The sequence below is a fragment of the Melospiza melodia genome, chromosome 27 (genome assembly GCF_035770615.1).
Source record: "Melospiza melodia melodia isolate bMelMel2 chromosome 27, bMelMel2.pri, whole genome shotgun sequence".
NCBI classification, from domain to species: domain Eukaryota; kingdom Metazoa; phylum Chordata; class Aves; order Passeriformes; family Passerellidae; genus Melospiza; species Melospiza melodia.
Window position 1 is genome coordinate 5,666,984 of NC_086220.1, and position 26,076 is coordinate 5,693,059.

The following is a 26,076-nucleotide window of genomic DNA, read 5'->3' on the forward strand; positions in this document are numbered from 1 at the left end:
CCCTAACCCTTAACCCTCACCCCTAACACCTAAACCTAACCCCTAACCCCTAACCCTCACCCCTAACCCTAACCCCTAACCCTAACCCCTAACCCTAACCCCTAACTGCTAACCCCTAACCCTAACCCCTAACCCCTAACCCTAACCCTAACCCCTAACCCTAACCCCTAACCCCTAACCCTAACCCTAACCCCTAACCCTAACCCCTAACCCTAACCCCTAACCCTAACCTTTAACCCTAACCCCTAACTGCTAACCCCTAACCCCTAACCCTAACCCTGACCCTAACCCTAACCCCTAACCCTAACCCCTAACCCCTAACCCTAACCCTAACCCCTAACCCTAACCCTCACCCCTAACCCTCACCCCTAACCTTAACCCTTGCAGAGCTGCAAGGAGCTGTGCCACGGGATGGGAGCGCTCCCAGCAGAGCTCCAAGTGACTCTGTCATGGCATGGGAGAGCTCCCAGGGCCCTGCAAGCACTGCAGGAAGGAGCCCTGACAAAGGAGGGCACGGCTGGGTGCTAAGCAGGGTCCTAGGCAGGGTCCTGAGCACGGTCCTAGGCAGGGTCCTAGGCAGGGTCCTGAGCATGGTCCTAGGCAGGGTCCTAAGCACGGTCCTAGGCATGGTGCTAAGCAGAGCCCTAAGCGGGGTGCTAAGCAACGTCTAAGCACAGTCCTAAGCATGGCTCTAAGCAAGGCCCTAAGCAGGGTCCCAGGCAGGGGCCTAAGCACGGTGCTAGGCAGAGTCCTAAGCATGGTCCTAGGCAGGGTGCTAAGCAGGGTCTAAGCAGGGTCCTAAGCACGGTCCTAGGCATGTCCTAGGCAGGGAACTAGGCAGGGTCTAAGCTGGGTCCCAGGCAGAGCCCTAAGCACAGTCCTAAGCAGGGTCCTAAGCATGGTCCTAGGCAGGGTCTAAGCACGGTGCTAAGCAGGGTCCTAAGCAGGGTCTAAGCAGGGCCCTAAGCAGGGTGCTAAGCAGGATTCTTAAGCACAGTCCTTAGCATGGTCCTAAGCAGGGCCCTAAGCAGGGTCCTAGGCACAGTCTAAGCAGGGCCCTAGGCAGGGCCCTAAGGAGGGTCCTAAGCAGGGAGCTAAGGAGGATTCTTAAGCACAGTCCTTAGCATGGTCCTGAACAGGGTCCTAGGCACAGTCTAAGCAGGGTCCTAGGCAGGGCCCTAAGGAGGGTCCTAAGCAGGGTGCTAAGCAAGGCCCTAAGCAGGGTCCAGGCAGGGTCCTAAGCAGAGCCCTAAGCAAGGTGCTAGGCAGGGTTCCTAAGCAAGGTTCCTAAGCATGGTCCTAAGCAGGGCCCTAAGCAGGATTCTTAAGCACAGTCCTTAGCATGGTCCTAAGCAGGGTCTAAGCAGGGCCCTAAGCAGGGTCCTAGGCAGAGTCTTGGGCAGGGTCCTAAGCACGGCCTTAAGTATGGCCCTAATCATGGTCCTAGGCAGGGTCCAGTCCTAAGCAGGGCCCTAGGCAGGGTGCTAGGAAGGGCCCTAAGCACAGTCCCAAGCACAGCCCTAACCAGGGTCTAAGCACAGCCCTAAACAGGGTCCAAGCACTGCCCTAACCAGGGTCCTGGGCAGGGCCCTGAGCAGGATCCGAAGCAGGGCCCTAAGCAGGGTCTAAGCAGGGTCCTAGGCAGGGTGCTAAGCAGGATCCGGAGCAGGGCCCTGAGCAGGGTCCTAGGCAGGGCCCTAAGCAGGGTCCAAGCACAGCCCCAAACAGGGTCTAAGCACAGCCCTGAGCAGGCTCCGGAGCAGGGCCCTGAGCAGGCTCCGGAGCAGGGTCCAGGCAGGGTCCTAAGCAGGATCCGGAGCAGGGCCCTGAGCAGGATCCGGAGCAGGCTCACGGTCCCGCTGCCCCCGGCTCTCCCACCTCACTGATGTTTCCAGCCCTGCACTGTCAAACCCATCCAGCAGCCCCAGGGGGCTCCGGGGATGCCCCAAACCTCACAGTGCCGTGGAGTGGTGCCCACTCCCCCAACATCCAGGTGCCAGCGTGGAGCCAGGGGTGTCCCCACGCCCCCAGTGCCCATCCCTGTGTGGGGATGCCCTTCCCACCAGCTGGCACTGCCCAAAACCGCGGCTGCGTGCGCTCTCACATCCCTGCCAGGCTCACAGTCTGGGAATGCCCCGGCCAGGCTCCCTCTGTGCCAGGCTTTGCCATCCCCAGGGAGCCCATCAGGGATAATGGCAGCACCACCCACACCCCGCACAGCCGGGCTCCAGCCCTGATTTATCAGCAGCGAGCGGGGGCGGGCGGTGAAATGCCGAGGAGCATTCAGAGAGCCTCAGCTCTCCCTGGATCCCCCCAGAGCTGCCCCTGGATCCCCCAAAGCTGCCCCTGGATCCTCCCAAAGTCTCAGCGCTCCCTGGATTGCCCCAAAGCCACCCCTGGATCACCCCAAGCTCCCCCTCGATTCCCCCAAAGCTGCCCCTGGATCCCCCAAAGCCTCAGCTCTCCCTGGATCCCTCAAAGCTGTCCCTAGATCCCCAAAACTGCTCCTGGATCCCCAAAGTTGGCCCCGGATTCCCCCAAAGCTGCCCCTGGATTCCCCAAAGCTGCCCCTGCATCCCCTCAGAGCTGCCCCTGCATCACCCCAAGCTCCCCCTGGATCCCCCAAAGCTAGCCCTGCATCCCCAAAGCCTCAGCTCTCCCTGGATCCCCCCAGAGCTGCCCCTGGATCCCCCAAAGCAAGCTGCCCCTGGATCCCCAAAACTGCTCCTGGATCCCCAAAACTGCTCCTGCATCACCCCAAGCTCCCCCTGGATCCCCCAAAGCTGCCCCTGGATCACCCCAAGCTCCCCCTTGATTCCCCCAAAGCTGCCCCTGGATTCCCCCATAATCACCCCTGCATCCCCCAAAGCTGCCCCTGAATTTCCCCAAAGCTGCCCCTGGATCCCCCCCAAAGCCCCAGCTCTCCCTGGATCCCCAAAGCTGCCCCTGGATCCCCCAAACCCCAAATCCCGGTATTCCCGCACCGTGCGCGGTGCCGAGCCGGCAGCACCTGCAGCTGGCAGCCCCGTGTGTGTGACAGCCGGGGACAAAAGCCATGCCAGGCACACAGGGAGTTCCCGGGGACAAGTCTGGCACAGCGCTGACGCCACCGGGCAGGGCCAGAGGGCGTCTGGGGACAGGGGCTGGACACAGCAGAGCCACATCCCCGCCGGGGGAAAGGATTCGTCACAGCCAGGACAAGCCCAAAGCTGACACATTTCGGGGCGTTCCTGCTCTGTTTTGCCTTCTGTTTTGGGCAGAGGGCTGGGGAGCAGGTGCCAGGCTCAGCTGCAGGCTCCCCAGCCTGTCTCAGGGTGGGAAAGGTGCCCCAAATGCCCTCCTGGCACTGAGCAATGTGTTTTAAGGTGCCCCAAATGCACTCCTGGCACTGTGCAATGTGTTTTAAGACCCCAAATGCACTCCTGGCACTGTGCAAGGTGTTTTAAGACCCCAAATGCACTCCTGGCACTGAGCAATGTGTTTTAAGGTGCCCCAAATGCCCTCCTGGCACTGTGCAAGGTGTTTTATGGTGCCCCAAATGCCCTCCTGGCACTGTGCAAGGTGTTTTAAGGCCCCAAATGCCCTCCTGGCACTGTGCAAGGTGTTTTATGGTGCCCCAAATGCCCTCCTGGCACTGTGCAAGGTGTTTTAAGGTGCCCCAAATGCCCTCCTGGCACTGAGCAATGTGTTTTAAGGTGCCCCAAATGCCCTCCTGGCACTGAGCAAGGTGTTTTAAGGATAAACCCAGGGCTGAGGTGGCCACACCAATGAATGGCACTGAGGGCATCAGGCTCATGGGCTGCCCCAGCCAGAGGGTGCCCTGCAGGCTCAGCCCTCCTGTGGGCACCCAGTGAGGATGAGGAGGGGGGATCCCACATCCTGTCACCCCCCATTGCCCTGCCACGCCTGCCAGTCTGGAGGAGATGCCAGCAGTGCCTGGGGCAGCACAGTCAACAGTGCATGTGGCAGGGCTGGAAAGTGCTTGGGCACCTGGAACGTGGGCAGTGCCACCACTGAGAGCATGGCAAGGCTCTTCCTTTGGGCCCCCAGCAGGACCTGGCACCCTGGCACACAGCACCCATCCCCTGCACATCCCCTGGCATCCCTGGCACACAGTACCCATCCCCTCCACAAGCCCAGCAGGACCTGGCACCTTGGCACACAGCACTCATCCCCTGGGAGCCCCAGCAGGACCTGGCACCCTGGCATGCAGCATCCATCCCCTGCACATTTCCTGGCACACAGCTCCCATACTCTGCACATTCCCTGGGGGCCTCAGGAGCACCAGGGCCGGGCACGGAGCTGGCACAGCCCCAGGAATGCCCGTCTGCTCCACACCCCAGGGCTGGCCTGGCTGCAGCCTCCTCCCAGTGCCCCAGGATTTGAGCCAGACTCCCTGGGAGACACGGAGCTGGGCGAGGCTGCGGGCAGTGCCCGGGTGAGGGGCTGTGGGCACCAGCACGGGCATCCCAGGGGTCACCCACAGCCTGACCAGAGTGGGGCAGGCGAGCAAAGGGGGATTTTTGGGCAGAGGGTGGGGGGTGAACTTTTGAACCCACAGGCAGGAGATCAGTGCATTACCTTAACGCGAGTTAAAAATAACCTCGTCTCGTCTCTCGAAATGAGCCTGTCTGCAATTACAGCCTGGCATGTCTGCTCCGGAGCGTCCCCGCGCTGGCACCGCGCCAGCCGCCTGCCAACAGCCCTCCCTGCCTCGCCTCTCCTCCCTCACACTGCCTCTCTCGTTTTTGGGGGCTGTTTGGGGTGGTTTTGAATCCGTGGGGCGCTTTTCCCCCCGTCCCAAGTAAGTTAAAGGTGGTTGGGTCACCCCCGTGCGCCCACACACAGCCTTCGAATGCCCCAAAGACACGCTGTGTCCCCAAGACATGCTGTCCCCAAGGTCCCCAAGGACAAGGGGACACTGCCGCCAGCCCACCGTGACAGGAGGGAGGTGCAGCGCTCACCAGGGGTTGGAGGGTCCCTCCCGTGCTGCCCTGGCACACCTGAGACGGCCTGGTGCAGGGCGTGGGCTGAGCGAGCGTGGGGAGACTGGCACAGCCCGGGCACAGAAACGGGGACATGCGAGGGGACACGGCGAACGTGAGAGGGAACACGCGAGGGAAGAGGGAATACACGAGGGGACAGAGGGAACACACACAGGAACACATGAGGGAACGTGTGAGAGAACACGTGAGGGAACACACAAGGGAAGATAGGGAACACACATGGGAACACAAGAGGAACACACGAGGAAACGCAAGAGAGAACACAAGAAACGCAGGAGGGACACGCGAGGGAATACACATGAAACCACAGGTAACACACATAGAAACACACAAGGGAAGAGGAAACACACAGAGAAATACGCGAGGGAACATGCGAGGGAACACACGAGGAACACGTGAGGGAACATACAAGAGAATACACATGGAAACACACATGGAAACACACATGGAAACACACATGGAAACAAGGGAAGAGGCAACACAGAGAAACACGTGAGGGAACACATGAGGAGAGACAGGGAACACACACGGGAACACAAGAGGAAGACATGAGGGAAGACAGGGAACACACGAGGGAAGACATAAGAACACACATAAGAACATGTGAGGGAACACATGAGGGAACGACAGGGAACACATGAGGGAACACAGGAAGAACACAGGAGGAACACACATAAGAACACACATAAGAACACGCAAGGGAACACAAGAGGAACACATGAAGGAACACACACTAGAGAACACGTACGGGAACACAGGGAACACACATAAGTACACACGAGGGGACACACGAGGGGACACACGAGGGGACACGTGCCCAGGGAGGCTGCAGGTGCCCAGCAGCACCGCTGCCTGCCCCGCTGGGATGTGCCCAGCCCCACAGGAGGGGTCTGGCAGCACCAGGGGATGCGGGTGGAGCCACCCCGGTGCCACATCCTGGGAAACCCCCTCGGCCCTACAGGCCCCCGGGGCTGCATCACTGCTGCAGCCGTGGCTCGGTGTGTGTTCCCTCACGTGTTCCTCGTGTGTTCCCTCGCATGTTCCCTCGCGTATTTCTCTGTGTGTTTCCTCTTCCCTTGTGTGTTTCTATGTGTGTTACCTGTGTTTCCATGTGTGGTTTCATGTGTTTTCCCTCGCGTGTCCCTCCTGTGTTTCTTGTGTTCTCTCTTGTGTTTCCTTGTGTATTCCTCTTGTGTTCCCATGTGTGTTCCCTATCTTCCCCACCCCAAACCCTGCTGGGCATGGAGGGATGCACAGAGAGGCGTGGGGGTCCTGGGGAGGGGAGGAATGACAAAGGGGACCCCAAGTATCACCCCTATTCTGCTGCTGACACCCACCCCCAGGCCAGCACCAGCCCCAGGGGGGGACATCTCCCGGTGGAAGTCATCCCTGCTCATGTAAGGGGTTGGAACAAGATGATCCTCAAGCCCAGACCGGTCTGATGGTGATTCTGTGACACCTCCCAGCAGCCTGGGATGCCCTGGGATGCTGCAGCATCCCCGCCTGCTTTGGGGGTCCCCGGGCTCCCCGCCCAGCGCCGGGTGCCTCCTCCTCCTCCTCCTCCTCCTCCTGCTCCCCACAGCAGTGAAAGCGAGCTTTGTGCCGGGGCTTTCAGTTCCCCTGGCTGGCACCCGGCCAAGGCACCACATAATAATGAACAGATGCTGTCCAAAATGAGCCTCAGCGGCAGACAGGCGAGCCTCCGCGTGTCCTTCCGTAACCCAAAGTGCCTTTCACCTCGGCACTAATCAGGCACCTTCCCTGGGAGCCGGCAGTGCCAGGGTAATTAAAAGTAACCTGAGCAGGGAGCAGGGAGCCCACCGAGGTGGGTGCAGGGGCAGGGGGCAGCTGTGTCACCACAGGGAGGGGACACAGTGAGGGGAGACCCCGAGCCAGCTCCAGAGCATCCCCATGGACAAGGACACGGCGGCTGTGAGGCCTGGGATGAACCCCAGGGATGGAGGGGACAGCCTGAGGATGGGGGTCCAGCCATGCCCAGACCCCGTGGATGCACGGGGAGGGGACATTCATCCCTTTCCTATAAATTCCCTGCAAGGACCAGAGGTGACAGGGGTCCAAGCCCACTCCTTAAAAGCACCCCACTGCCAGCAGCATTCCAGTGAGGGTCCCACTAGGATGGGAAGCCTGGCCAAGGAGCCCCCAAAACACACCTGGCCTGACCCACAGCCTCCCAAAAAAATATTTACAAGGTGACAGGTGCCCAACCCCACTCCTTAAGACGTCCCACTGCCAGCGGCATTCCAGTGAGGCTCCCACTAGGATGGGAAGCCTGGCCAGCTCACCCCCAAACCACACCTGGCCCGACCCACAGCCTCCCTAAAAAATATTTACAATATTTACAAGGTGACAGGTGCCCAACCCCACTCCTTAAGACATCCCACTGCCAGCAGTATTCCAGTGAGGCTCCTACTAGGATGGGAAGCCTGGACAAGGAGCCCCCAAACCACACCTGGCCCGACCCACAGCCCCCCAAAAAATATTTACAATATTTACAAGGTGACAGGTGCCCAACCCCACTCCTTGAGAGCCTCCCACTGCCAGCAGCATTCCAGTGAGGGTCCCACTGGGATGGGAAGCCTGGCCAGCTCACCCCCAAAACACACCTGGCCTGACCCACAGCATCCCAAAAGAAATATTTACAAGGCTTTTTAATCACAAAATCCATTTTCCAGCCCAGAATGCTGGTCCTCCTCCCACCCCAGCAGCAGGAAACAGAGGGAGGGATGCACACAGGGATCCAGGATGGTGAGAACGCCAGGCTGCAAACACTCTTCTAGTCCACAGGATCTTAACTGTAGTTTATATTCCAGTGGTTATTAAAAATAAAGGGGGAAGTGCAGGGAGGGGGGGAGCTAAGAGCAGAGCAAGCTGTTCATTTGGAGCCTTTCCCTGGGGTTTAATAAAGCCCCACTCGCTTCTGTAGTATCATTTTTATGCCATCATAAAGCCGGACCATTTAGCAGGTTTGTGTTACTTCAGCAGTTAGCGCTGCATGAGAAGCGATTCCACGAGAAGGGAGAGGGGGAAAAGGAAGGAAAAAAAAAAATAAAATTAGAAGATGAAAACCTCCAAAAGGAGAGAGCAAAACGAGGTGGGAAGGAGGAAAGGGGATTCCTCACAGCCACACCAGCACCGCAGCACATCAGGGGGATGTGAGGGGGCTCCACCATCCCTGTGGGGAGACCCCACTCCAGTGGTACTGAAGGGTCAGAGACCCCAGCCCAGCATGCAGAGGGACCCTGCCTGTGATGGGAAAAGGTGGGGAGGGGTCTCCTCACACCAGGGGATGTTGCACCTGTGGGGACAGCAGAACCAGGGTGGGTTATCCTGGGGGGCTGAGGGGTTCCCCGAGGTGGAAGAAGCAGCAGCTCCCCCAACCCTGAATGCTCCTGGGGCTGTCCCAGCCCCTCTGCTCCCAGCGCAGCTGGCTCATCCAGGGGCACTGTGGGGCTGGGGCAGAGGGGTTCCCCGAGGGGCAGGAACCAGCAGCTCCTGACAGGGCTCTCCCAGCCCAGGGCAGCCCAAGGGGAACATCAGGCTCTCTGTGCTGCTGGAAAAATCTCCTTATAAGGCCAGGATGGGATCCATGGCCGAGCTGAGCCCAGCCAAAGTGCCCAAGGGGAGCCCTGAGCTGCCAGCCCGCACTCAGCCCTGGGCTGTGCCCACCCCGAGCCTGGCACTGCCCGCACCGCTAAGCCAGCGCAAACAGGAGCCAGCCTGGGTGCACCCCCAGAGCCAGGTCACCCCAGAACCAGGTCACCTCACCCTCCCTGTGGCTGCCCCCTCAGTGCTGTGCCACCCCCAGGGGCAGCACCCACGCCCCAGTGAGGGCAGAGCCATCCCCATCGCTCCCAGGCGCTGCCTTGGAGCCTCTCCAGCCGCACTGGGCAGGGCTCCAGAGGCACTGTCCCCATCCAAGAGGGGAAGGGCACCACTGAGAGAGCCACAGAGCCAGGAGCTGCTGCCTGGGAGGATCCTCGGGGTGCCCAGCAGGACCTTCCCTGTGCCCATAGCTCAGGGGGGTCAGTGCAGCAGGGAGGGGACACAGCCTGGCACCCCAAACCCCCGAGCAGCAATGAGAACCCTGACCACACCACCACTCACACACCATTCCCACACCTTTTTCTGCCTGATTAATGCCTGTCCTGCCCTGCAGGAGCACGGTGGCATTTTGCAGGGGGGTGTCTCTGCATGGCATCCCCCATGCCAGGCACGGCCGCCACGCCACCAACCCCACAAAATATAATCGAGGGGACACAGCCTGGCACCCCAAACCCCCAAACCCATGAGCAGCAATGAGAACCCTGACCACACCACCATTTCCACACCTTTTCCTGCCTAATTAATGCCTGTCCTGCCCTGCAGGAGCACGGTGGCACTTGGCAGGGGGGTGTCTCTGCACGGCAGCCCTGGCCACCACGCCACCGACCCCGCAATATAAACGAGGGGACACAGCCTGGCACCCCAAACCCCTGAGCAGCAATGAGAACCCTGACCACACCACCACTCACACACCATTCCCACACCTTTTTCTGCCTAATTAATTCCAGTCCAGGAGGATAGTGGCACTTGGCAGGGGGGTATCTCTGCACGGCAGACCTAGCCCGACGCCACCAACCCCACAATATAATCGAGGGGACACAGCCTGGCACCCCAAACCCCCAAACCCATGAGCAGCAATGAGAACCCTGACCACACTAAAACTCACACACCATTCCCACACCTTTTTCTGCCTGAATAATTCCAGTCCAGGAGCACGGTGGCACTTGGCAGGGGGGTGTCTCTGCATGGCAGCCCCGGCTCGACGCCACCGACCCCGCAATATAAATGAGGAGGAGGAGGAGGGAAGGAAGGAAGGAAGGCTGGGAAATTAAGGTTTTCAGCACTGTCAGAGCCGCATCAAACAGGCATCCACCAGCTGATGGCTTGATTGTTATATTTTGGATGTCAAAGCGGAGCAAGCAGAACCCTTTAAAATGCATCAGCGCCGCTGCCTTTCTGACGGAGGGTGTTGGTTTCCCATTAACAAGAGGAAAGCGTGAGCTGGAGCAGAAAACTTCAAGCGCTTTGGAATTGATAAAATAACAACTCCCTAATTAAGCAGAACTGTCAGTCAGCGGGCGCCCGCTGCCCTGCATTGGGAAGCAGCAGCAGCAGCAGCTCCTGGTGCACAAGCCCAACAAGCCAGCTCAGCCCTGGGGGATGCAATTCCCCAGGATCAGCAGGCAGAGCATCCCCACCGTGCTCTCCAGCACACCCAGACAGGTCCTGGTGCTGGTGCTGGTCCCGAGGCTGGGCTTGTTTGGGTTCTATCCCTCTGTTTGCCTCACCATGAGTGATTTGGCTGCCCCATCCCTGCTCCATCCCTTGGAGCACCCTGGGATAGTGCAAGGTGTCCCTGGCCATGGCAGGGGGTGGAAGGAGATGAGCCTTGTGGTCCCTTCCAACCCAAACCACTCCAAGGTTCTGTGATTTTATGAAACCACGTAATGCAACGCGCAGCCTGGCGGGGAAGGAGAGGCCTGACCCCAAAAATGCAACTCCTGCCAACAGCCTTCCCTTTCCAGAGACAACACCAGCCTGGGGCACACCTTCCTGATGGACACAGCATCCTCACTGCCAGCTGCATGCAGGGAGGGGTCTCCCTGTGAAGGCCCCCCCAGAGAGGGTTTGGAGAAGTCCAGAGTGGGATTTGAAGTGCTCAAGGCCGGGTTGAACACAGCTCTGGGCAGCCTGGTCTAGTGGAAGGTGTCCCTGCTGGGGTGAGATGCTCTTTAAGGTCCCTTCTGACCCAAAGCACTCCATGATCCTGCAGAGCCCTGCCAGGGCAGCAGTCCAGCCGATGCCCATGGGCACACTGGGCCCCCAGACCCCACCATCCTGCTCTGCCCAGCACCATCCTGCTCTGAAGGAACCAGCCAAAAAGGAGTGAGACCTGCCTCCGACTCTGGCAGTGAAAAGCTGAACCTCTGCCATGCCTGGGGCCACAGGGAAAACTGCCCAGTGCCCTGGGGAGGGGACACAGAGGAGGGGGACACAGCAGGGGACAGCCAGGAGGGACCACGGGCTGTGGGGAAGGTGTTTAACCCCTGACATGCTGGTGTCTGATGATACCACCACGCAAAGGGGGTCTCTGCTTCTCACTCAGGCTGCTGCCAGCCCCACTTGCAGCACCAGGAGAGGCTCCTGGGCACTCCAGGGCACTTCAGGGGACAGTCCTCAGCCCAGCTGGGGGGCTCCAATCCCAGTGGAAAGCAGGGGGCAAGGCAGGCTCCAGGAGGGAAGCAGCCAGGCAGCTGAAGCACCTGCCCACAGCCCAGGCAGAGAGGAGCTGGGCCAGGAAAGGGGAGAGCGCCCCAAGATGGGGTGCACACAGGGGAGCCCCTGAAAATGATCCTGGACTCTGAGCCTGTCCTCCACTCTTCACAACATGAAACCCCCAGTGACACATGTGACATCCCGGGAACCCCTTCACTCCTCATGCCAGCCCCCTGACACATCTCCAGACCCCAGCAGTGCATGTCCCCATGGTGGGCAAGCCCTGGCAGACCCTTTTCCCCCCCAGGTGGGGGTTGGAGAGACCCCACACAGGCATCATCACCTCCTGCCACCTCCACAGCCCTGACATCCCTCCAGCTGCCCCCAGGCCACCACCAGGAGTGGGTGCCAGCCTCCACACAACACCAGCCACGTAGCCCAGCCTTCCTGCCCCAAAAGAGCCCGGTTTGCACCCAGTGGGCTGGATCTGGGTGTCCCCAGCAGAGGCAGGACACGCGTGCCAGGGCCACAGGCTGGTGTGGCAGCCCCGGAGCCCGCTAACACACTAATCACCCTGGAGGTGACAGGGCTTAGGGGAGGACTGAGAGGAACCGGCTCCTTTTTACTGACACCATCTGGACACAGCCGACCTCACTGCCCTGCCAGCGCAGAGCCCAGCAGAGGGACAGGGGTGACCCCAGACCCATCACCGGATCCCCACTGGCAGCATCAGAGCGGGGAACGCTGCCTGCGCCAGGGAATCCTAGCGAGCCCACCGTGCCAGGCGAGCGCAGAGCCGGGGAAAGCCAGCCTGGAATGCCAGCCTGGAATGCCAACCTGGCCCCCGGGGAGGGGGACGCGGCCGCGGGGAAGGCGGGGGCTGAGCCAGCGGGGACGCCCCGGGTGACAGCCAGGCTGGGGACAGCTGTTTGTTTGGGGACAGCTGTTTGTTTGGGGACAGCCCGCCCGCCGGCTGCCCTGCCGGCCACGCCACGGGCACGCCGGGACCCGGAGAGCTGCGGCCGTGGGGTTATCACCCACTGTACCCCGGTTATCACCCGCTGTACCCCGGTTATCACCCGCTGTACCCCCGTACCTGGGGTTATCACCCACTGTATCCCGGTTATCACCCACTGTACCCCGGTTATCACCCGCCGTACCCCCGTACCTGGGGTTATCACCCACTGTATCCCGGTTATCACCCACTGTACCCCGGTTATCACCCTCTGTACCTCCGTATTTGCGGTTATCACCCACTGTATCCCGGTTATCACCCACTGTACCCCGGTTATCACCCGCTGTACCCCGGTTATCACCCGCTGTACCCCGGTTATCACCCACTGTACCCCCGTATTTGCGGTTATCACCCACTGTATCCCGGTTATCACCCGCTGTACCCCCGTATTTGGGTTATCACCCACTGCACCCCCGTACTTGTGGTTATCACCCACTGTACCCCATATTTGGGGTTCTCATCCACTGTACTCCCCTACTTGGGGTTATCACCTGCTGTACCCCGGTTATCAGCCACTGTGCCCCGTACTTGGGGCTGTGTACCCGCGTAATTGGGGTTACCGCCCACCGTACCCCCGTTCTTGCGGCTATCGCCCACTGTACCCCCGTAATCGGGGTTATCACCCTCTGTACCACCCCATATTTGGGGCTACCACCCACTGTACCCCCGTAATTCCACTGTACCCCCGCACCTGGGGCTGGCACTCGCTGTACCCAGTGCTGGCTCACCCGCGACCCCGCTGCCTGTCGCTGTCCCCCTCCCCGACCTGCCGGGGGACAGCGGCACCGCTCCGACCCCCATCGCGGGTGACACAGGGACAAGCTCACCCCGGCTCCAAAACACACCGCCACGGAGCGCCAGCTCTCCCCAAACTTAACCGAGCCCTTATCTCGCCAGCTGCGAGGACGGCGGGGATCCCCCCAAACCTCCCCGCTAGGACCAAGCTCCGGCTGCCCCGGGAGAACCCTCCAAGCTCCGGGACACAGCTCCGGGAGAGAGGGCAAAGTTGCGCTGGGGATGGGCTCAGGGGGTCAGGTACCTTCCAGCCGGCCGAGCTGTTGCTGTCTCCTTTATCCTTAAAGTAGGGGACGTATCGCACCATCCAGTCGTAGATCTGCGAGAGGGTGAGGCGCTTCTCCGGCGAGCTCTCGATGGCTTTGGTGATGAGGTCGGCGTAGGAGAGGTTGCCCCAGGCGTTGCGCCGGGAGGTCTTGGCCTTGCGGAGCTGCCCCACATCCGCGCCGTGGGGCGGCGGGGGAGCGGCGGCCGCTCTGCGCTCCACCGGCGCCGCCGCGTTCTCCGCTCCGTCCCCGCCGGCCGCCAGCGCCGGGGTTCCCCCCGCGCCCCCATCTTCCTCCTCCAAGTCGGGGTGGGGGAGAGGCCAAGTGCAGGAGCGGGGACGGCTCTGCGGCTCGAAATCCGGGTCGATCTCCACCTGATGCGCCTGGAGCTTTTCTTCCATGGTCGCCTCCCCGCTGCCACCCCACAGCTCCCCCCGGAGTTACGGGCGGTTTCCACCCAAAAAAAAAAAAAAAAAAAAACAAACCAAAAAAACCCACCCAAACACACAACAAAAAACCCAAAATCTCGAGAGGGAGAGGAGTGCGAAGGCGGGCTCCCTGCCCGGCTGGAGGGAGAAGGGAAGGAGGAGGCGCTGGGTGCGCGGGTCCTGGCGGGGGGAGCCCCGAGTCCGGGGAGCCCCGGCTCCGGCGGCTTTAGGAGGCGGCTGTGCCCGGCGCCGCGCCGGGAGCGCCGAGCCGGGGGACACGCTGCATGCTCCTCGGCCGCCTCTCCAGTCCGGCCCGAAGCTGGGGGGTGTTTTTTGGTTCGGATTTGGTTTTGGTTTGGTTTTTAGCAGCCGCGGAGCTCCGGAGCGGTTCCCGGCTCAGTAGCCAGCGGGGCGGCTGCGGGCGGGCAGGGCGCGGGGGCGGCCGCATCCATCGGGCTGGCGGCGCGGTCAGGCAGCAACAGATGAACTGGAGCGAGCGGCGGCGGGCGGCATCCTCGGCCGGGGACCGGCGGGCTCCGGGGCCGGGCGGCTGGGCAGCTAAGCGGGGAGAAGCGGGACGGAGATAGTGGGGAGCCCTCGTTGCGGCGGGCGCAGTCTCCCGCGGGCGGCCCGGCGCTAGGTCCGGCGGCGCGGCGGAGCCATGCTGGCGGGCGGCACGCACCTGACAGCGCCGGCGAGGGCGGCGGCGGGCGGCTCCCGCCCCTACGCCCCCCCGCTCCGCTTCAGCGGCCGCGCACCTGCCCGCCGCCGCCGCCGCCGCCGCGCTGCCGCCACGGCGCGGGCGGGCCACATGCTGGGGCGGCCGCGGCTCGCTCGCTCGTTCTCTCCTCGGCTCGCTCGCTCGCTCCCTCCTTCCCTCCCTCCGCCGTGCCCGTTCCCGAATGCGGGCGCCGCCGTGACACAGGGGGAGGGCCCGGAGGGGCGGGGGAAGGGCGGGGGAGGGGAGTGCCCCCGCGGCTGGCGGGGCAGCGGCGGGGCGGGACGGAGCGGAGCGGAGAGCCCCGGCGGAGAGCCCCGGCACCGCGCTGCCCCCGCCCGGCCCGGGCCGCGGCCCCCGCCCGGCCCCGCCGCGGCCCCACGTGCGCCCCGGGCGCCCCCCATTGTTGCCCCGGGCCGCCGCCGCCGCCTCATTGGCTGGAGGGGCTCGGCGGCCACGCCCCCCCGCCCGCTGATTGGGTGGGCGCCGGCGGGACGCTCCGCGCGCGGGGGGGATGAATGGGGGAGAGGCCACGCCCCTCGGGTGACGTCACGGGTGCAGGCTGCATCCGCGCGTCACCCCGGGCAACGCGGCCGCGCGGCGGGACACGCCCCTTTACTACGGGCCACGCCCCCGCCGCCTCGGCCACGCCCCCGCAGCGCGGTCGGGGAGACCCCGAGTGGGCCCCGCCCACCGCCGCGCAGCCCCGCCCCCCGCTGGACACGCCCCCGCCTACGTTGGAGGCGATCCCGGTCCCAGTCCCGACCCCGATTCCAATCCCGGTCCCGATCCCGGGGGCGATCCCTACCCCGATCCCCATCCCGATTCCGATCCTCATCCCGATCCCAATCCCGATCCGAATCTCGACCCCGATCCCGATCCCAATCTCGACCTCAATCCTAATCCCGACCCCGATCCCGACCCCAATACCGATTCCATCCCAATCCCGACCCCGATCCCAATCCCGACCCTGATCCCAATCTCAGTCCCGATCCCGGTCTCCTCAGGCCTGTCCTGGCCGCGGCCCATAGCCGGGTCCCTTCCCGGTGCTGTCGCCACCGCCATGCGGTGACCGAGGGACCGGACCCCCCTGGCCCAACACAGCGCTATTTCCTCCATCCGCACACAGCCCGGCACCCCCGAGGGTGCAGACCCCTCATCGTGCACCCACTGGGGACACCCGCCTGACCCCAGCCCCCTGCATCCACCCCAGCATCCCCCTCCTCACCATCCCCTGGGGACACACTGCACGCACTAGGGACAGAACTGTCTGCGCTGTGTCCCCATCTTTGTCCCTTCCCCACCACCTCCGGTACCCTCCACGCTGCCCGCTCTGCCCTGTCCCTGCCCAGCAGCCATGCCGGGGAACGCTGTCACTGCGTTCCCCGCATCCTCCTGCTCTTTGTCACCCCCGGTGCCACCAGTTGTTCCGGTGACAGCTCTTCCACGCCACAATCACGGCACAATCCTGATCCTGCAGCCCCATTGCTGGCCCAAAGGGACGGCCTGAGGTTACCCAAGCAACTCAAGGAGCTGATGCTTCCAGCCTGGAAGTGCTCGGCCTGACAGCTCTAATAATATAATAAAGTAGAATATAATCTAATAGATAGAATATAATGTAATAAATGTAATACAATATACAGGCGGGACTTGACAAGTGCTCTGTTTCACAACCCGCAGTGACAGTGACAGCTCCAGCTGGCCCTGGGGGCACATCCCAGCAGCGGGGGGCTTGGGGAGGGGGCTGTGTCCCCTGAGCCCTGCCCGGCAGCTGGGGACCTGTGACCAAGCCCCTTCTGACAGCTCCTGGTGTCCCTGCCCCGGGGAGGCTCAGCCAGGCTGGCACCAGAGCAGCCCTCAGGACGGACCTGACCCCAAAACCCCCCGATCCCGAGTGCTGCCCTGCGCCTCCCTCCTCCCCAGAGCGTTTCTCCAGGGATCCATCCCAAATTTCCCTGGCTGTGCTTCACACACCCGTGACCTCCTTCCTGTGCCCCAGGGCGCCGTTCCCTCCTCTCTCTCCGCAGCCTTTTGCCCACTTGGAGCCGGGGATGTTTTTTCCCTCAGTCTTGCCTTTCTTAGTCAAAACCCTCCCACATTTCTCACTCTGTCCCAGCCTTGTTTTCCCAGCCCAGCAGAGCCAAGCAGAGGGTCCCAGCCTGCAGAGCCTTCCCGTGGCTGCCTCTCCCTCCTGGTGCTACTCCATTCCTCCCACTGCACTTTTCCTGCAGCAGGTGCCTCTCCCTGCCCTCACCCTCAGCCTCCTCAGCCCTCGGGGAGCTCCCTGCCCACGCTGCCAGCTCACCCTGGAGCTTTGGCAGCTCCCAAAGCTGCTCTGGCTCACCTGCTGCCTCAGTTTCCCCGCCTGTGCAGCCCCTCCAGGCAGGCGTGGAGAGAGGGAAAAGAGAAAAAAAAAAAAAAATTAGAAGATGAAAACCTCCAAAAGGAGAGAGCAAAACGAGGTGGGAAGGAGGAAAGGGGATTCCTCACAGCCACACCAGCACCGCAGCACATCAGGGGGATGTGAGGGGGCTCCACCATCCCTGCTGGGGAGATTGCACTCCAGCCCCGTGGTGCTGAAGGGTCAGAGACCCCAGCCCAGCATGCAGAGGGACCCTGCCTGTGATGGGAAGGGTGGGGGGGTCCCCTCACAGCAGGACATGCCGGGGGTGTTGCACCTGTGGGGACAGGAGAGCCAGGGTGGCTTATCCAGGGGAGCTGAGGGGTTCCCCGAGGTGAAAGAAGGTGACAGGTTGGACAGCTTTGTGGCTCCTCTCAAGCAAAACTGCTCCCATCCCATCCCATCCCATCCCATCCCATCCCATCCCATCCCATCCCATCCCATCCCATCCCATCCCATCCCATCCCATCCCATCCCATCCCATCCCATCCCACCCCATCCCATCCCATCCCATCCCATCCCATCCCACCCCTGGCTTGCCCAAGGCTCATCCCTGACCTGCTCACCCATCCCCGTGGATGCAGAGCAGCACATTCCTGGGTGCAGGTGTTCCCATTCCTGCGTGCAGGGCACACCCAGCTCTGGGATGCCCACGGGGGGGGTGGTGAATCCTCTGCCCCCGGCAGAAACTCGGGGCTGGCTCAGCCTCCCCTTCCCAAACACCTGGGTAATTATCCCTCACCCTCCTGGCAGCACCTCCATCAGCCACCCCTCCCCTTGGAGCTGCAGCCCCAATGCTCAGCCACCCCCCGTGGGCACACACAGGCCAGGGGGCAGAGCTGGGGGGCACCAAGCTGTCCCCTCTGTCCCCCCCACCCCAGGGTCCCAGACGCCAGGTCCCCCTGGGGAAGCTGGGGCTCTGTGGGGTGGCACCTGGAATTTCAGGGATCTGATCCCAACACAGAGATGGGCAGTTGATGCTGCAAGGTCTGAGTGCACAAATCTCCAACGTCCTTGGAAATGGTCACAGACTGAGCTCCCCTGCCCCAGCACCTCTGGGCAGAGCCAAAGTTTGGTGTCCTCACCTGGTGCTGGTGTCACCTCCCATCCCACCTCACCTGTGGGCACACACAGGCCAGGGGGCAGAGCTGGGGGGCACCAAGCTGTCCCCTCTGTCCCCCACGCCCCAGGGTCCCAGACGCCAGGTCCCCCTGGGGAAGCTGGGGCTCTGTGGGGCGGCACCTGGAATTTCAGGGATCTGATCCCAACACAGAGATGGGCAGTTGATGCTGCAAGGTCTGAGTGCACAAATCTCCAACGTCCTTGGAAATGGTCACAGACTGAGCTCCCCTGCCCCAGCACCTCTGGGCAGAGCCAAAGCTTGGTGTCCTCACGTGGTGCTGGTGTCACCTCCCATCCCACCCCACCAGGCCAGCAGGATCTCCATGTCATTCCCACAACATCCCATGCATCCCTCTCTCCTTGCCAGCCCCCAAACTGGCACCTGGGGGCTGCCCTGAAGCCCCCATGCCCTTCACCACCCAAGCAGCTCCCAAGAAGCAGCAGAGCAGTTTTTGGGTGGGAGGAAGCACCAAAAGAGCCCCAGCAGTGTGTGAGGTGCCTGCTCTGCTTTGGGAGGCAGAGCCACACGTGCAGCACATTCTGTGAAATGAAAATTCCCCCAGTTGCTGATTTTGTCACTGTAAAACACAAAATAAAATGATGTGGACACGCAGCTCTCCAAGGTAAAAAAGAGAACTTTTGATTTCTGATTCCAACATTTATAGATTTCCAAAAGTGACAGTGGATTGGAGGGTGACAGTGCCACCTCTCCAATGACACTGGACAAACCAACAGTCCATCAAACTTCTCCTCCTCCATAAAATAACGCAAAAAATGTTATTTACATAAAGTGTGTGAGAAAGTTCATTACAAAAATGTGAACAACAGAAGGTTTAGAAAAACTTAAAAAAAACAGGGTGACACTAATTTGGGCCATGGACATGCCACGTGTGACCCTCTCTCCCTGGGATATGGTGGCACAAGGAGATCTCAGGCAGTGCCTATTAAAAAGCACTTTCATGGCACATAAAGTGGAAGTTAAGTGAAGGAAATGATAAAGTCAAAATGAAATATTTTTACTTTGCTGAAATGAACTTCGTGTTTTGACATGAGCGGAATAAACATTTTGACACTGCTGAAACAAGAAAGTCAAAGTGATTCTGTGAGGCTTCTTCCTGGGAAAATGGCAGCGAGATCGACAAGTTCCCAGGGAAAGATCTGATTCCAACAAACCCCTGATTTCTGATGGAAAACCACTCCAGGGAGTCCTTCAGCCCTGTGCAGAGAACAGGATTCCAGGTGACACCTGCACCTGCCTCAGTCCCCAGAACAGTAGCAGGGAAGGCAATCTGCCTTTATTTTTATTATCATTAAATTATTATTTTATTTTGATATTATTATATTATTAAAGGATGCACCTTTGGGCTGGATTCCCCACCATCACATGAGGACTGATGCTGAACCCTCAGTCCAGTCCATGCACGAGGCACAGGTGTCCAACAGCAGCAGGGTTTGTCCCCTCTTCGTGTCCCCATCTTCAAGGTCACATCATGTCAAACCAAGGGCATCACACTGGGATTAAATTTTCATTTGGGGAAATTTCAAGAGGTTTTTTTTTTATTTTTTTTTTTAGTTTAAAACCCAAATAGTTGCATTTCAAATGCCTGGGGTTTTGCTGAAAACAGACAGATACTTTAAGAATAGTCTTATGTAGCTGATGGCTTCGTTTTTCGTGTGATACCACTTGGGTGGGAAATTGCTGACCAACCTTTGATAGGAAATTTCTGATCAACCTCTGGTGCTCACTCCAGGTATTGTATTTTGCTCTAGAACAGCATTTAGGGGGAAATCTGTTCTTTAATAATAGCAATGCCTAATAATAGTTTTGAATGTTAATTCTTGGCAGCAGTTCCATATGATTAAACACACCTTTGCTGCACAGAAAATGGTGCATGTCGTGCAACAGGTTCACTCACCCTCTAATCTCCCCTTCTGGCGCAGCCACCCTGGCCAGGCATGAGGGCAGGGAAATCTGCAGCCCAGCTCACCATTCCCTGTCTGCATTCCAACAGGATGCAGCAGATCCTCTGGGCTCAGTGCTCCAGATTGCAAGACAAGATATGTTCTATTACCATCTGTATGGCAGTTGTCTTTGTCGAGTGGGCAGTTTGCCTTATCTCTGTCTCTGAGTGACCACATTCACACCTCCCTCCAGGCAGACACCTGCTGATAACAGCTATGGAATGTCCCTGCATGGCTGATAAGAACTACAGCATCCCATTGGGAGATGGGAGCCCAGAGGGAGGAGCCAAGCATTCCTACCCGGATAGAATCTGGAGATTCTGCAACACCAGCACGGCTTCTGCACTGGATTGCCCAGAGGAACAGCAGCTGCCTCTGCCCCTGGATCTTCAGAGGCAGAGACTGCACCTTTCTCCAGGATCCCTGCTCCAGCAGAACCAGCCCTGACACTGCGGGAGGGCTGAGCCACAATTCCAATGGCACTGCTGCCAACAGCCTGACCCACAGGGTGTCAGGTTGGGTTCTGACTCTGCCAGTGTTGGTTTAGTTCACTGCATTGTTTATTTTATCCTTTTAAGTTTTTTTTTTCCTTTTCCCTATTAAAGAATTGTTACTTCCTGCTCCCATATTTGTTGCCTGAGAGTCCCTTAATTTAAAATTTATAGCAATTCAGGAAGGGGGTTTACATTTTCCATTTCAGAGGAGGCTCCTGCCTTCCTTAGCAGACTCCTGTCTTTCCAAACCAAAACACTCAGCATCACCCTGGCAGTTCACAGTCCTGTCCCCCCAGGCAGAGCCCCCCAGTAACTAAGGGCAAGAGACCTCAGGGGATATGGTTGATTCCTCTCTGGTGTCCCACAGGTGAGGGCATGAGTCTCAGGTCACCAGCAGGGCTGTGCCAATCCCTTTGGGAAGCATTTATCAGCAGCTGAACTCCTTCAGGACCCCCCTCCACTTCCTAGGTCTGTATGGAAGAGATGTCCCAGGTTCCTGGTGCTGCTGACCTGGAGGCAAAGCCCCCAGCATCATCCACCTCCCCCAGAGCCTCCCACTGACCAAGGAGAGGTGACTGGAGAGACAGCAGGAGTGCCTGGGGGAGATGGTGCTGGGGAGGTTGGTGACAAAGAGCCCTCAGCCTCAGCACCCCTCTGGGCACTGCATCAGGGTCCACAGCATCCCTGCAGGGTGGCACTCAGGTCAGCCCTGAGTTTGGGGGATGGATCCCCCCAGGATCCCCAGCATCCCTGCAGGTCAGCCCTGAGTTTGGGGGATGGATCCCTCAGGCACAGCTGTTGCAATAGCTGCAGCCTCCCTTTGCATGTAGAGGCAGAGCCTCCTCTCCAGCCTGCATGCTAATGAAGCATCCTGGAATCCCTGCGTGGTCGCTTCCTAGTTAGGCTCATCTGCCTGAGTGAGCTGGAAACTGTTAAACACATTGAGTGTGTCAGACCAGATATTATCAGAAATAAGACTACCTTTCTCTGGCAGCCACAGCTCCCAGACACACAGCAGAGAGATATTTAAATCTTTTCCTGCTGTCTCCTGTGCTTCCAGTGAGGCACTGCTCTGACAGGTCTCTTAACCCCTTCCCTTCCCTTCCCTTCCCTTCCCTTCCCTTCCCTTCCCTTCCCTTCCCTTCCCTTCCCTTCCCTTCCCTTCCCTTCCCTTCCCTTCCCTTCCCTTCCCTTCCCTTCCCTTCCCTTCCCTTCCCTTCCCTTCCCTTCCCTTCCCTTCCCTTCCCTTCCCTTCCCTTCCCTTCCCTTCCCTTCCCTTCCCGACTCTATTTTGGTTTTCTCTCTGCTCTCCTGTGTTCCAGGAGTCCCCACTGCCCTGGCCCCATTCCCTGCCATCCCCACCAGCACCAGAGGTTCTTCCAGCACCTTCCACCTCCACACCCATCCCAGCGGGGCACAGCACTGGCAGCCCCGGGTGCCCACACCCAGCCCTGTCCCCTCCAATTTGGGATCCCCCTTGCCTAACTCTGCCCTTCCCAATTCAATTACATCCCTGTGAAAAACGCCAATCACTTGTTTTTTTTTAAAATTGTAAAAGTTTAATAGTAATGAAATGGTTATAAAAATAGTAATATAATTAGGGTAACGATAGTTTGGACAATTTGGGTTAGGACAATATGAGACAACAGAAACAAAGAGTTACGGACATCTGGGTACCTTTTTCTGGGTAAAATAAGCCCAAAAAAGGACACACATTAACAGAGGATTAACCCTTAAAAGCAACAGCCTGTTGCATATTCATACACCTCATACATGATGCATAAATTCCATTCAAACACAGGATTCTCTCTGGTCAGTGTCAACTTCTTCCTCTTAATCCTGATGGTGTCTTCAGGGCTGAGCAAGGTGGGAAAAAGTTCATTTCTCCTGATAATGAAGCAATAAATTTTCTTTCTCTGAAAGATTTAGGTGTCCTGTGGCTGCTATCTGATGTGAGTCCTTTCTTTAGAAAAAGTATCTTACATAGCATAGTTTCTATTTTAACATTATATATTATATTATATTATATTATATTATATTATATTATATTATATTATATTATATTATATTATATTATATTATATTATATTATATTATATTATATTATATTATATTATATTATATTATATTATATTATATTATATTATATTATATATAAAACTATATTTAACCCACTACTTAAGAGAATTAACACAGCATCACTTTCTAACACAACACATTCTGTCTGGTCAGTGTCAACTTCTTCCTCTTAATCCTGACCAGCGTCTTCAGGGCTGAGCAAGGTGGGAAGAAGTTTGTTTCTTATGATGAGAGAGCAATAAATTCTCTTTCTCTGAAAGATTTAGGTGTCCTGTGGCTCCTATCTCAGTGTGAGTCCTTTCTTTAAAATAAAAAGTATCTCACATAGCATAGTTTCTATTTTAATGTTATATTATAATGATATGATATGATATGAACAAATATATAATATGATATGATATGATATGATATAATATAATATAATATAATATAATATAATATAATATAATATAATATAATATAATATAATATAATATAATATAATATAATATAATATAATATAATATAATATAATATAATATAATATAATATAATATAATATAATATAATATAATATCTATATTAAATATAAAACTATATTTAACACACTGCTTAAGAAAATTAAGCATCACTTTGTAACACAACACACATAGCATTCATTTGAATATTTGCAAAGAACCAATGCTAAACCAGGCATATTCCACCCCTGGAGCCTGCGGGCTGCCGGCCCTGCCCCTCCCAGCCGAGCCCCAGCAGCTCCTCCCTTTTGTGGCCGCCTGCCCGGAGCTCAGCCCCGGCGCTTCCCGAGGCTGCCTGGAGCTGAAGCCCAGCAGTGCAGCCCCGATTGCATGGCCAGAGGGTTTGAGAGGGGCCATCTGGCCGGGCTCGGCGTCCAAGCACAATTTGCTGGATGGTTTTGAAGGTCACTGAGCAGGGACTGGAGGCGCTTTCATATTTTCTCATATAAATCACAGAATTACAGAATGATGAGGTTGGAAATGACCTCTATGATCATCGAGTCCAACCCAGGCCCTAACACCTCAACTACAGCACCAAGTGCCACGTCCAGTCTGTTTTTAAACACATCCAGAGATGCAGGGGGATAGAATGCTAGAAAATAAAGGTAGTATAGAAAGTAATCTTACCCCTAAGGAGTCGCAGCTGAGCCAATTATTAGAGATTAGGAACAGGCCTGACTTTAACAGGCCACAGGTGTAGCCAATGAGGAGTGCTATAAAAGAGTGGGTTGGTTAGTTGAGAGGGGGTCTGGAGTCAGTGCTCTGAGGAGATGACCACGAGAAACATCAAGGAGGTGTGAAACTCTTGCAATAAGGAGACAACAGTATAGAACCCCTGCAATGTAATGACAACACGGAGATGGTGATTCCACCACCTCTCTGGGAAGAGCATTCCAGTACCTTATTATTCTTTTGGTGAAAAATTTTTTTCCGAATATCCAACCTGTACCTTCCCTGCCGTAGCTGCAGACTGTGTCCTCTGGTTCTGTAAGTTGTCAACCTCCCTTCAGGGAGTTTTAGAGAGCAATATAATCACCTCTAAGCCTCTTCTTTTCCAGGCTGAACAGCCCCAATTCCTTCAAATGGTCCTCACAGGGTTTGTGTTCCCAGCCCCTCGCCAGCCTCGTTGCCCTTCTCTGGATGTTCTCAAGCATCTCAACATCATTCCCAAACTGAGGGGCCAGCACTGGACACAGCACTCCAGGTGTGCCCTCACCAGCGCCGGGTACAGGGGAAGATAAATAACAGCATTTCCAAGGGAGGGAACAGGAGCTCAAGCTGGGAGGAAGGATCTGGAGGTTCATCTCATGCTCCCTGCCCAAGAGTGCCATGGTAGGGACAGGTTCCATGGCATGGACATGGACACACTCCATGGCAGGGCCACTCTTGATGGCAGGGACAGCCCTCTGGTCCTTCCCCTCTCCTGCTGTGTGCAGCCCAGGCCTGCCTGATCTTCAGAGAGGGCTGAGCCCTGTGAGCTGAGCCCTGTGCCCCATGCCCAGCCTGGTGCCAGCCCTGCACCCTGTGCCCACCTGGGCACTCTCTGCCCCTGTGCTGAGCCACTCCTTCCTCTCCTTTTCCCAGTTGGATGGGCAGCCTGTGCTGCTGGAGGTGTTTCTTGCTTCCACACCGCACACCTGTGGGCTTGAGGCTCAGCCAGGGAGCATCCCTCACCTGCCAAAGCCCCAGCCTGGGGTCAGGGATGCCCCTCCAGGGGAGCCCACCTTTCCCAGGGTCCTCCCTGCAGGAGAGGGAGGGGAGGTGAAGCACCCATGGAGGGATGTGAGATGCTCAGGGAGGGATGTGAGGTGCCCAAGGAGGATGATGAGGTGCCCAGAGAGGGAGGTGAGGTGCCCAGGGAAGGAGAGCAGGTGCCCAGGGAGGATGATGAGGTGTCCAGGGAGGGAGGGGGATGCTCAGGGAGGATGATGGTGTGCCCAGAGAGGATGATGATGTGCCCAAGGAGGGAGGGGGATGCTCAGGGAGGATGATGAAGTACCCAGGGAAGAAGAGCAGATGCCCAGGGAGGGATGTGAGATGCCCAGGGAGGATGATGAGGTGCCCAGGGGTGCCCAGGGAGGATGATGATGATGTGCCCAGCGCTGGCAATGCCGGCCTGCCCAGAGCATGGGGAGCCGGAGGAGCAGCAGGGCTGGGCTGAGCTCAGCGCAGCCGGTGCCAGAGCCTGCCGGGAAGCCTTGGGCGGCAGCTCCCACCTCCGGAGCCTCGCCCCGCCGGGCAGGACACGCTCCCGCTCCATCACTCCATCCCCCAGCAAAGGCACCGGCACAGGGCGCTGCGACAAGGGACGGGGAGGCCAAAAACTGCCCCTCGGTGCTGTGGAAAATTACAGCTCCTTTTTTTTTTTTTTAATAAGGGCGAGGTGGGTTTGTTTTTTTTCCCTTGTTTGCGCAGGTATTTGTCAGAGGATATTTTTAACCGAGCTGCAGCCGAGCAGCGCGGGATGCGAGCTGCGCTCCAGCATTCCTGCGGCTCTCCCTGGCCAGCGGGGACCTGCAGCTGACCCGGCCGGACAGGGCGGCCAGCCCAGCCAGGACGTGCCGTTCCCGGCCCCTGCCCACGGGGAGGAGGAAACTCGGAGCTGTCCAAGCTGCTCGGCTCCCCGGAGCATCCTCCTCCTCCCCGGGACATCCCCGGAGCCAGCCTGGCCCCCGCCCCGGCGTGGCTCAGAGCCGGAGCCCTGCTCAGCATCAGCAGCTCCGCTCCTCTCACAGCTCTGCAAACAGCCCGGCCCTCGGTGCTGGTAAAAATAGGTTGGAAAGTGTTGTGAAATAGTTGAGAGTTAGTTTGGTCGTTATATTGTAAAAGAAGTTAAAAGGGGAGTTATAAGAAATAAGGTACTCAACGTACCATAACACACCTCAGTAAAGTGCACCACGAGCCAGCCTGGGCAGAACTGTAATGGGCCAATCAAGGCCTAAAACGGGATCAAAAAAGAAACCAATCCAAAGGGACAAAAAACAGGATAAAAAGGGGCCTCTGACCCCTGAATC

General features: G+C 58.2%; 1 protein-coding gene across 1 annotated transcript in view; it reads right to left on the reverse strand.

The window, feature by feature from the left end:
- FOXO6 (forkhead box O6) overlaps positions 1-14,317 on the reverse strand; it is a 51,909-nt gene extending 37,592 nt beyond the window's left edge. The window contains exon 1 of the mRNA XM_063177282.1: positions 13,340-14,317. Coding sequence (XP_063033352.1) covers positions 13,340-13,762 — 423 coding nt within the window. The 5' untranslated portion in view covers positions 13,763-14,317. The remainder of the gene's footprint in view (positions 1-13,339) is intronic.
- Positions 14,318-26,076: the final 11,759 nt, after the last annotated feature.